The sequence below is a fragment of the Aplysia californica genome, unplaced genomic scaffold (genome assembly GCF_000002075.1).
Source record: "Aplysia californica isolate F4 #8 unplaced genomic scaffold, AplCal3.0 scaffold00281, whole genome shotgun sequence".
NCBI classification, from domain to species: Eukaryota; Metazoa; Mollusca; class Gastropoda; order Aplysiida; family Aplysiidae; genus Aplysia; species Aplysia californica.
The window spans coordinates 399443-410543 of record NW_004797551.1 but is presented as its reverse complement, the minus strand read 5'-3'; the positions used below and the strand labels follow the sequence as shown (position 1 = coordinate 410543).

At 38.2% G+C, this 11101-nt stretch overlaps 1 protein-coding gene across 1 annotated transcript in view; it reads left to right on the top strand.

Annotated features, from left to right (window-relative positions):
• LOC101854646 (unconventional myosin-Ia) overlaps nucleotides 1-5585 on the top strand; it is a gene marked incomplete at its 5' end in the record, with an annotated part of 55584 nt that extends 49999 nt beyond the window's left edge. The window contains 2 exon segments of the mRNA XM_035970531.1: nucleotides 540-673; nucleotides 2792-5585. Coding sequence (XP_035826424.1) covers nucleotides 540-673; nucleotides 2792-2921 — 264 coding nt within the window.
• Between the last annotated feature and the right edge of the window lie 5516 nt (nucleotides 5586-11101).

Here is an 11101-nt window from a genome sequence, read left to right as displayed (position 1 = left end):
GTCTAAATTGTGGTTATGGGAATGTGCAATGTTTACAATAGAAATTGTGTTGGTGATGGTGGGAAAAGAATAAGTCGTACAGTCTTATTTGTGCTGATGGGGGTGTAAAACGTTAGCAGGCTAAATTGTGGTTATTGGAATGTAAAAGGTTTGCAGTCTATATTCTGTTGATGTGCATTAATTTCCAATATTCTTATTGTATTGTGTGGCATGTTTTCCATGAGTGACCTGTCGTTTATTTTGTACTATTGTATGGTGTGTTCTTCATTAATGACCAATCATGAACGTATGCTATTGTGCTGATGTGATTTCCATTACTGAAAAAATCGTTATCTTGTACTATTGTTTGATGTGTTTTCCATTAAGGACCGATCATGAACTTGTACTGTGGTGTGGTGTGTTTCCCAAAAACGACCAATCATCAAAATTTACCATTGTATGATGTTTTCCATCAAGGACCAATCATTATGTAAAATTATGTGATGTGTTTTTCATCAACCACCAATCATTATGTACTCTTGTGTGATGTTTCCCCACAGGAGAACGGCGACATGGCCTCCAAGAAGGGCGACTTTATCTTTAACACCAGCAACGTGATCGAGGCGGTCACGAAGACACAGATGGTGGTGCAGAACAACGTGGGCAAGCCCCCAGAGGTTCAAATCCTGCCTCAGTGAGTATCACATTGTCTTGTGTGCTATGTTAACCCTATCCGTACGTCGTGTTTTACTATCGTATCCATACGACGTGGGGAACTCCATGCCACCACTTTCCAAAGAGGAAATTTAATCATTAATTCGATCCGATTGTACACTTTGCTTAGCAGTCTGTCAAAGTGATTTTTAGAGAAATATTGAAAGTTTCAAAGAGGTCTTTGCATTCGAAGTATTCTAAAATATGAAGAATACAACCCCGGGGGTACAAAATAACCCCTGGGCATATGGATAGGATTTATTGCTGTAAATCGGAGTCACTTTGTACTCTCTCCGTGGGTGGTTGGCAGGCGCTCCGGTGTGGTTGGTTCCTTCATTCCTATCAAACAACTATCGTCCTGATTTCTCCTCCTTCTTTTTTTTTTTTGCTTGTTTCTTTTTTGTAACGCCTCTAATCTTCGGCACATAATTTACATAATTCTGTTGCGAGCGTCGAAAAACCTCTACTAAAATTTTAAAAAACAAAAAAACTCTTACTTAAACAAAATAGTATACTCTCTCCTGTTATCACCAGTCTTTTTCACTCTCTACCGAAGTATAGGTCACCAATGAGAGCTCCCTATATACTTCTGACATGGACTATACACTCCACCTCTTCCTGGCTGTATCCCATCTCCTGAAGGTCACAATCTAAGTCCCTCCTCCATGTACTTTTAGACCTTCCTTTTTTTTTTTTTTTCCTTTTGGATTCCATTTTTAGGTTTGGTTGGTAGTGGGTTTTTTGTGGTTTTTGTAAGGTGTGTCCTATTCACTTTCATTTTCGCTTTCTGATTTTTATATCTATTTTCTGTTGATTTGTTCGCTCCCATAATTTGTTCATTTCTTGTGGTGTTGGACCAATTAATTATTTTTTAAAATTTCTTACGCAACTGTTGATAAATGCCTGTGGCTTTTTACAAGTGTGTTTTGTAAGTTTCCATGTTTCTCTCGATGGTCACTGGAGTATAAAAATCCTTGTTTGGTTGAATCTGCTTGAGCAGCCACCTGTTCAACACATTTTATGTTCATTTAATAACACTTTTCTGTGTGATATTTTACACCCCCCCCCTAAAAAAAGTTGATGACAGGCACACAAAAAATGTAAATTTGCAGTTTCTAAGGACATTCAAGCTTTGTAAGTCAGTATACCTAATCAGCAATGTTTCCTCCGACACAAGGCAACCTGCGCTTTCTTCAATCACAAATAAATTGATTTCTATTCAAGATACATTAGTACTTTTACTGCAAAAGCAAGGCAAACGAACAAGCTTTAAGATTATACCTATACTTCCTTGTGCCCAAAATTTGACGAACGCCTGAATCCACCCTGTCATGACCCAAAACTGTACCGTACCATACTATTCCATGCCACACCATTCCATATCGTACCTTACTGTACCATACCGTACAGTAAAATGCCATACCATGCCGCATCACACTATACCGTATCATACCATACTGTTCTTTACCAGATCATACCATGTCACGCCATGCTTCATTCCACGCCCCGCCACACCATGCAACACCACACCAGACCACACCGGACCATACTGTACGGTACCATACCGTACAATACCATACCGTGACATACCTTACCACACTATACCAGACCTCACCGTACCATACTGTACTGTATCGTACCATACTGTACTGTATCATACCATACCATATCATCATCATCATCATCATCCAGTGCCAGATCTGCAACAGACATTGGCGATCATGGTTCTCCATTCATTGCTTTGCTCGGATGCTCTCAAAAAAACTATGTTTCCCTGATCATTCCCTGTTACCCATTTGTTTAGGTTCCCTTAGTAGGTTGTTCTGGGCCTACCCCAGTCTCGTTTGCCTTCAATTTTACCGGTAAGAGCAAGATGTTCAATACCCTTATGTCTATTAAGGTGTCCCAAAAATTGCATTTGTCGTTTCCTGATTGTTTTTAATATTGAGCGTCCCACGTGGGCTTCATCAAGCACTACCATACCATATCAGTATAATTTTTTCAGCACTTCAAGGGACATTTAAGTGGCAGTACACCACTGCTCATGTATCACACAAAAGCAGACCAATAACAATAATTTATGTTTTTGTGTTCACAGGCTGAATGCCGAGCTGAAAGGATCCACTGTAGAAGTCTCATTCAAAAAGACAGAAGGAAGTGCCGCGGTTGCCAACGGAAATGTGAAGATAGCCAGGAAGGGCAACCGTCTCCATGTGATCGAGTCATGATAGTGAATGGTGATGATCAAGAAACGAACGGTGGTAGCGAGGGGTCAAGAGGTCACATCCGGTCTTTGTTCGCAGAAAGCCTGGGACCGTTCACTCCTCTGTGTAGAATTTTTTTTTTAAACTCTCTCTCTCTTGTTCTCTGATTTTGACATTGCAAGTTAAAGCAGATCTGTGCCTCATTAATTTTGGAGAAGATAATGACTGGGATACATTTCGTATCTACGATTTTTTAATAATTTTTTTTTTCTTTTTTTTTTTTTCCAATCTGTGTAGGGACGATTCCTCTCGTAAAGCTGTGCATAATTGTATATCTTGCCCACTGAAGATACTTTACTTATTGATTGATGCCCATAGAAGTTTCTTGGTTCTCTGTCGAGGAATTACTTACGTATGTTTTTATTTTGTACTTTGATCTGTCAGACCTGCCAAGTACTCCGTTAGAATTGGAGCTATCCGACTAGTGATTGGATTTGCATAAAATTTGAATTTGATTTTTGTCTTGGAATTCCATTTGCATCGTGAGACTGATTGAAAATGATGTGAAAATACACATTTTTAATTGCATTTGTTTGCAATATTTGCACAACTTAAGATGTAAGATGTGAAAATATACATGTTTGTTTTCAGAATTTTAGTAAATGAGATTGAAAAAAAAACCCCCAACATTTTTATCTGTGTGTAGGTGTATTTGCTATACATGTTTATTTGCCACCCTCGGCTTAATGTGATCTAATCTTATTCTACTGGGATTCTGGAGTCTCCTGATTTGTTTTTGACTGAATTTCTATTTTTTGGGGGAGGATTTTGAAGAAAACTCCTATTTTTAGTGGGAGGAAGATTTTGTGGGGAGGATTTTGAGTTAAATTTCTATTTGGGGAGGGGAGATGTTGAGGAAAATTCCTTTGGGGTTTTTTTCTGGGGGTTTTTTCGTCGGTTTTTTTTTTGTGGCTTTTTTTTGTCGTTTTTTTTTTTCTTTCTCTGGAGTGGTTGGCAGGTCTGATGAGTCCAGTGGTACTTCTGCCCTTGAAGGTGCCTTGTGTGGTGTCAAAAGGTGAGAGCTGTTTAATGCCTGCAAGGACTGTCCATATCAGATATATCCATATCCCTGGTGCAATTGTACTGTAAGGTTTTTTATTTTTATTTTTTAAATATTTTTTTTTAGTCTTTTTTTTTGTGTGTAAATTTACTTGTTTTGAAATCCATGACTTTAGCCAGCCATGATGTAAAAACACTGTCTGCCAAACCTGGGAAGTGTGGATGGTTGGCGGGTGCTCTGGTGTGGTTTGCTTCTTCTTTCCTATCAAACATCTATCGTCCTCGTTGAGAGCGCCGTAAAACCTATACTAAAACTAAACTAAAAACCTGAGAAGTGTTGACTTCCTAGTTGTGCTGTCCCAGTATCTCCGTCTGTGTCTGCTGGGGGGGTGCTGTTGTGTCCCTTGGAGCCCATGTCGAAGCAGCCCACCTACTACTAAATGACCTAACTCATGTAGAGGGGGCGTAAAACATTCTTGAGTCACCTGTTGTTGAAGTTTGCTAACTTTCTTACAGATTTTGCTAATTTTGTACACCAGGAGCTTCAGGTTAGTTTTTGATATGGTTTATTTCACATTTCTAAGTGCTTGTATATGAATGAGGGTGTGTTGTGTGCGTACAACAGAGGTGTTGACGCAGTCGGAGAATGACGCTGAAATGATCAAACAATATGCGTCATGCATTGACTTGTGTTCTGCGTGATTATTTAGAAAGAAATCTCACACACCCACCTGAAAGGGATTTTGTTTTTTTGTTGAGAAAAACTACACAAGTGGGTACACAGATCTGACCAGATGTTGTAAAATTATTTTTTAATGCATGATCAACAATTTTGTTTGTTACGTGTTGAATAGTTGTCAAAACTTTTCTCGAAACTGTCCAAAAAGAATCTTTCCCTGCTGTTTAGTAATTTTGTGACTCTCTGCCTCAAAGTTTATGCTACTGTTTGCGCCCATGTTCTGCTTACATACAAAGACAAGCTACCGGTCTGCAGTATTGTGCTTTATCTTACCCATGATCCTGCTCTGTTTCCAGAAGTTTTTTCAGAACTATAATTTGTATTTTTTTTTACAGTTTGGTTTACTAAAGAGGAATTGATTTTTCCTGGATTTGGCTGGGTATAATTAGACGTGACTTTTTAAAATGTGTTTACAGTAAGTCAGAACTTTGATATCATAAGCAGAGGCTAGCCCAGGACAGGGAGAGGTGGTAAGTTTTTGTTGGTGACCTACACCCCTGATCCAAGGTGAGAAAAGCCAGGATGAGAGAAGCAATGATGATGATGATGATGATGATGATGAAGACAACTTACATGGATCAGCAGTTGTGAGGAAAATCTACCCAACAAATATTCGCATACTTTAGAATCTGAGGATCTTCAATGATCTCTTGTTTTTCAGTTCATCTCTCAGTAAATTTATAATTAGAACAACTACTAAATAGTCTCATTATGTTTCATCACTTTCATTGAATTTTCAACATTTTTTCCATCAAGATGTTCCAATACGTATTGTGCCATCGACATCTTAACTCGAAATTTTTACTGTAGGTCAGACTTTTCGTGGTAACTCTTCGTAAAGATCTGAACCAGATCACTTTTAGACCATCCTCAAGGCATTAAAAAGAGCTTGATATATTTATGTTTTTTGTCGGTTTCTTTTTTTAGGTGGGTTTTTTTTTTTGGTCAGCTTAACTAACGGAGAATATGAGAGGGGAAATCGACATGCTTATTGCTTTGTAATTATAGTTGAAAATCAACGACATAATCACTTGGAGGTGGAAGCTTTTGTAGTTTATCTGATGGAAAAATTTATGGTGTCATGTCCTGAAGTGTCTTTCACTGGTGTAGTCATTCTGTATCTTCAGCCGCTTGCATGAGTAACGCTTACAGAGCTAGGCTAGTGTATACTTCAGGAAAACCAATGTGTTATATCTTATAATTATGATTATTATTCAGCCCTGTATTCAGATAGTTGATTTCTGTTGAGTTATATATTATCTATCGTAGAGTATATGCAGTTACTTGTGTGTGTGTGTGTGTGTGTGTGTGTGTGTGTGTGTGTGTGTGTGTGTGTGTGTGTGTGTGTGTGTGTGTGTGTGAAAGAGAGAGAGAGAGTTAACATTTAAGAGAGAGAGAGAGAGAATGTGTGTGTGTGTGTGTGTGTGTGTGTGAAAGAGAGAGAGAGTAAACATTTAAGAGAGAGAGAGAGAGAGAGAGACAGAACGTGTGTTTGTGTGTGGGTGTGTGTTTAGTGTGGGGTTTTTTTTTCGCCATTTTACCTATCTTGTCCTCACGGTAAATATTCTGTTTGTATTTTGTCTGTGGAGAAGATGGAGAGAATGTTGGTAGAGAGGTCTGGGAAATACTATCATCAGAGCTATGCATCTGGTTCCTCCCCCCCCCCCCCCCCCCCCCCCCCCTTTTTTTTTCCCTATTATTTTCTTTGTGTCGCTTTTGCTTTTTTATGGCTTTTTTTACATTCAGATGGAAAATGGCCTTTCTGAAATATACCTGTCTAAAATTATCCTATGATGATTTGGTGGACCAAGTTTCAGACATTTGGCAGTGTCTCTGACCCATAGTATTTCCAGGCTCTGAAATGTGAATGGAATTGTGCATTGTGTGTTTAAACATTTTGTTTGTGTGCGTAGTCTCAGCGTTCTGGAAGAGTTGATATACCCGACCTCTCTGAGGGTATTCTCTTTTCTCATGTCTCGCAGACCACAGTGTGCGTGTGCATGTCGTGTGTTTGCTTTTGAAAGGGTATCTCTCTGTTCTTCTCTTTGTTTCTACGGAATGCGGATGCAACTTTGATCAGTGCAGTTTACCGGCATATTTTTACACTTAAGTCTGCAGGAATTTTTTTGTATGCAGAAGACATTATTTCTGAGGTGACCGCATTTGCCAACAAAGTAAAAATGTGTTATAAATAAATTTGATACGCTTTGAGAAACATTTATGTGTGTGTGTGTGTGTGTGTAGAATGATACTATTTCTGATGTCATCTTACTTCATTTTAGCAAGGGTTTGGTGGTCTTTTGTTTTGTTTTTTGTCTCTTAAAAAAAAATTGATTTTGTTTCATCTGCCGGTACACTTTACAAAAACAAACAAAACAAACAAAAACTCATTTTTGTGTGGACTTTGTTAAAAACATTGATTAAAGGCACAAAAAATGTAAATTGTCACTTTCCAATGGCAGCCATTTTCTCACAAATTTTACTTCTGAAACCAAGCAACTCTAACCTCCTATTCGACATAGGTGGCAATTTTTTTTCACCAAAAGGAAGGCAAATGAACAGGCTTTAAGATGATACCAATAACTCCACTTACGCCAAAATTGACGAGAGCCTGATTCCACCATGTCGTGACACATATGATCTAAACTGTGAAGATAAGAGCCTGGAAGGGTAACAATAACAAAATTTACATAATATATTATTTCTGTCTCTTAGATCAGCTCTGTTCTGGAAAGTCAGAATCTTATTTCAAACACAATGAGAGCCTAAAGAAGCTGAATTTGTGTGTGGCACAGAGATCATGAAATACGTTTTTACACATTATAGTCGTTATAGTTTTTCATACGTTTTGTTATTTCTGTTTGGTTGTTTCTGTTCTTGTTCCTGTTACCTTGGTGGGAAAGTAGAAACTTAATACATGATGTGTTTGTGAATGTGGAGAACTTCAGCGTTTCTGATTCTATTGAATGTTTTGAAAGGTTGGGGGGGAGGGGGAAGGGGTACTGATGGACTGAGATGACTTTAAAGACGAGGCGTCTTTCTCTAGCATTTGTTTTTGCTTTCTGTCTCTCGGGGGCGCTGTATGACCTTGACTTTTGGTGTTCTCGAAGGTATACCTCGAGCGATATGTCAGAATTGAATTTGTCCTGCCAATTTGTTGCCATCTTTTGATCAATTTGACGGCCGGGAAATAATGATAGTTTTTTAATTGTTGAAAGAAAAGCATTAAACGTGACTGCATTAAACTTGATTAGCAATGACTGTCAGTTTATAAGAACCCTGCCTTTATTTCACTGAAAACATTTCTTTTGTTTCAGGACTTACTACCTTTGTTGATTTGAATGCTCTGTTTATATTCTCATATATAAATATATATATAAATATATATATATTTCATACAATATTTATTTGGATTTTTAGGAGCTTAGACAATTTGAACCATGATTAATAACTTTTGTCTCCGAAATTTCCTTTGATTGAAATAATTCTTAATAATTAAAAATGTGTTTTGATAATTTACTCTAGCCCAATCTTTCAATAAGAATTTGGTTTTAATTTTTGTTAAATACAAAACAAAATCAATTGTCTTTAGTTTGGTGTGCACATAGATGAAATGTTTGTCTCAATTAACAAAATTATGTGGGACCAAAAATGTTATCCTTTCTTGTTTGTGCTTGATCCAAACAAATTCCAGGAAGATAACGGGAAAAACTGCCTAGTCTTCTCAAAACTGGGCCTGATGGACAGAGTGGGTGTTGTTAGCAAGGTTTGATCCTTCTTTCCTTCTTTCCTATCTAATATCTATTGTCTTTATTTCTCTTTCTTTTTTTCTGTCTAGTAACTCCTCTAATAATCAGCACTTATATTAGTTGTATGACCTAATTGTGTTGCATGTGAAGTAAAACTCTTACTTAAACTAAAAAGTTGTTGACCTTTTGTTGCCTGTGGTCCCCTCTTCCAGTCTTAAATAACCAATGCTGGACCACAGAGCAGATGGCCCTGGTTCAAATCCCAGATTAAGCATTCTTGAACTAGGGTCGTTTTTGTGGAGTATTCAGGCTCTCGACCTATTTGGCATACACTTACTTACATGAGCAAGCAAAAGACCCGAGTTCAATTCCAAAGCGGTGAAGTCTTGTTTATTTATCTCCATCTTTACTCTGGAATGCAGTATAGCCCCCTGCCCTGCCCCCAGCCCCAAGCCAAAGTTGGTTCTGGTCGGCAGGGTCGAAACAGCCCAGCCTTTTGAATGATCTAAACATTGTCAATGGGGTCATTAACCCTATTCGAATGCTCTGGGGTCATTTTGTACCCTTGGGGTTGTACTCTTCACATTTTAGAATACACCTAGTACGAAGATCTCTTTGAAACTTTCAGTGTTTCTCAAAAAATCATTTTGACAGACTGCTATACAAAGCGTACGGATCGAATTAACGAGTACATTTTTTCTTTGGAAAGTGGTAGCACAGAGTTCCCCACGTCGTATGGATGCGAAAGTAAAACACGATGTACGGATAGGGTTAAACATTTACTATCATAGTCATGTTGTTTCTCCGTCTTCTACTTTCTTTCTTCTTTCTACTTCCCAGTCTAGAACTATGGAATGACTGTTGTCTCTGCCCCTTTCTCTAAGTCTCTCTTTCGTTTTCTATGGCCATCTGTCTATCCCTATTCTCCTCTCTCCATTCCTCCAATCAGTCCATTTGTCTATCTGTCCTTTTTGTCATTCATAAGAACTTTAAAGCCAAAGTCAAAGTTAATTCATTAGGTGTGAAATATAAAGTGCATACTACATATGTTTTGGTCCGATAAATGAAGCATTTTCCCATTTTTGGGTTGTTGAGTTTTATTTGACAAAAAAGAAATGGGAGAATTTTATCTTCTGTTTTGCCTCGTGTTCTTTTTGTTTTTGGTTATTGTTTTTTTCCCCTAAGAACCAACAATTTATAACCCTTGGAAGAAATGTTCTGTTCAATTCTCATGATTTCTATAAGAATTCACTTTTTTTTTTTAAAGTTTTTTTTCGATTCTTTTGGTTCAAATCATGTTTCAGTTGATTTAAATGTCTGTGATTTGATTGCATTATTAGATTTTTAATCATGCCTTTTGTTCGTTGTTTCTGTTCCTCATGACACAAGTCTGCAGTCTGATATGCTTTATGGTTATTTATTCTCATTATTAAATGTGTAAATAAATTGCATACACACGTAATCTGTTATTTACTTTTCGTTGTTGACAAGATTTTCTTTACAGTTGCAATTTGTGTGTGTGTATTTTATATATATCATTCATACCGTTGGTTACTCTCTCTACAGATTAAAGCAGTTGGTGGAACAGTTTCAGAATGTATCCGCTCATTTTCTGTGTTTGTTGTCATAACATTTGTGAGGCATCGCGGTGAAGTCAGGCGCTCGTCAAAATAATGAAATCGAAGAAACTGGCATTTTTCTGTCCGTTTGGCAATTTTTACCGAATTTTTGTCTTGTGACTCAACGCCTTTGTGGTCCATTTAAAAACTCGTGTCTGTGTGGATTGTAGCATTTTCTGCGGACTCTCAAGCTATGGAAGTCACCAAATTTTGGCGGCCATTTTCTAATTAATTCTACTTCTGAAACCAGGGTATCCCCACCTCCTTCAATTACAAATATCTCGACTTCTATTCGTGATTGATGAGTATTTTTTTCCTCCGAAGACAAGACAAAAAGAAGAAGCTTTAAAATGATACGAATAACTTCACATGTCCAAAATTTGACCAGCGCCAGATTCCACAGCACCGGGACTCATTTGGCCAAATGATATTGATAAACAGTCAAACCTCGTTATAGTACCGCCACTACCCTTGGGACAAGCATGAAGTTGGCAGAACAGGCGGCGGGGGGCGATTCAACGGGGTTCATCTGTTGTATAATAGCCCCGACTGCTCAACATCAAGGAATACGATTTGCCGTGCGATCTGTGTTGGAATAACATCTTTTTGTTGGTGATACCCACATGTGCATGCACATGTATTCAGAGTTGAGAGTCTTCTCTGTCTCTCTATGTCTATGTCTTTCTCGTAGGATAAAGATTATATCAAATGTCCAACCAGTGGGTGTTGTATGCCGAGTGCTGTGTGTACCTTTGGCGGTCAGTTCACTGGCTGTATGGCGGGGCAAATCTTATGATAAGGATCGTACAACTCGAATTCGTCGGAGCCGGCTTCGGTAGTTCGAGTGATCCGTTGTTTGAGGGATATCTTACAAAGATAAAGAAGGAAAAATTAAAGGAACCGCAGGCACAGTTCGACAGATGCGTGATTTCGAGTCTTCCATGTTATACTGTACTATGTTTATAGGCGCTCCTTTTCATACACAGGCACAACCTGGCGGTAAGTCGGAATGGCATTACATGTATAACGGTGGGGGGG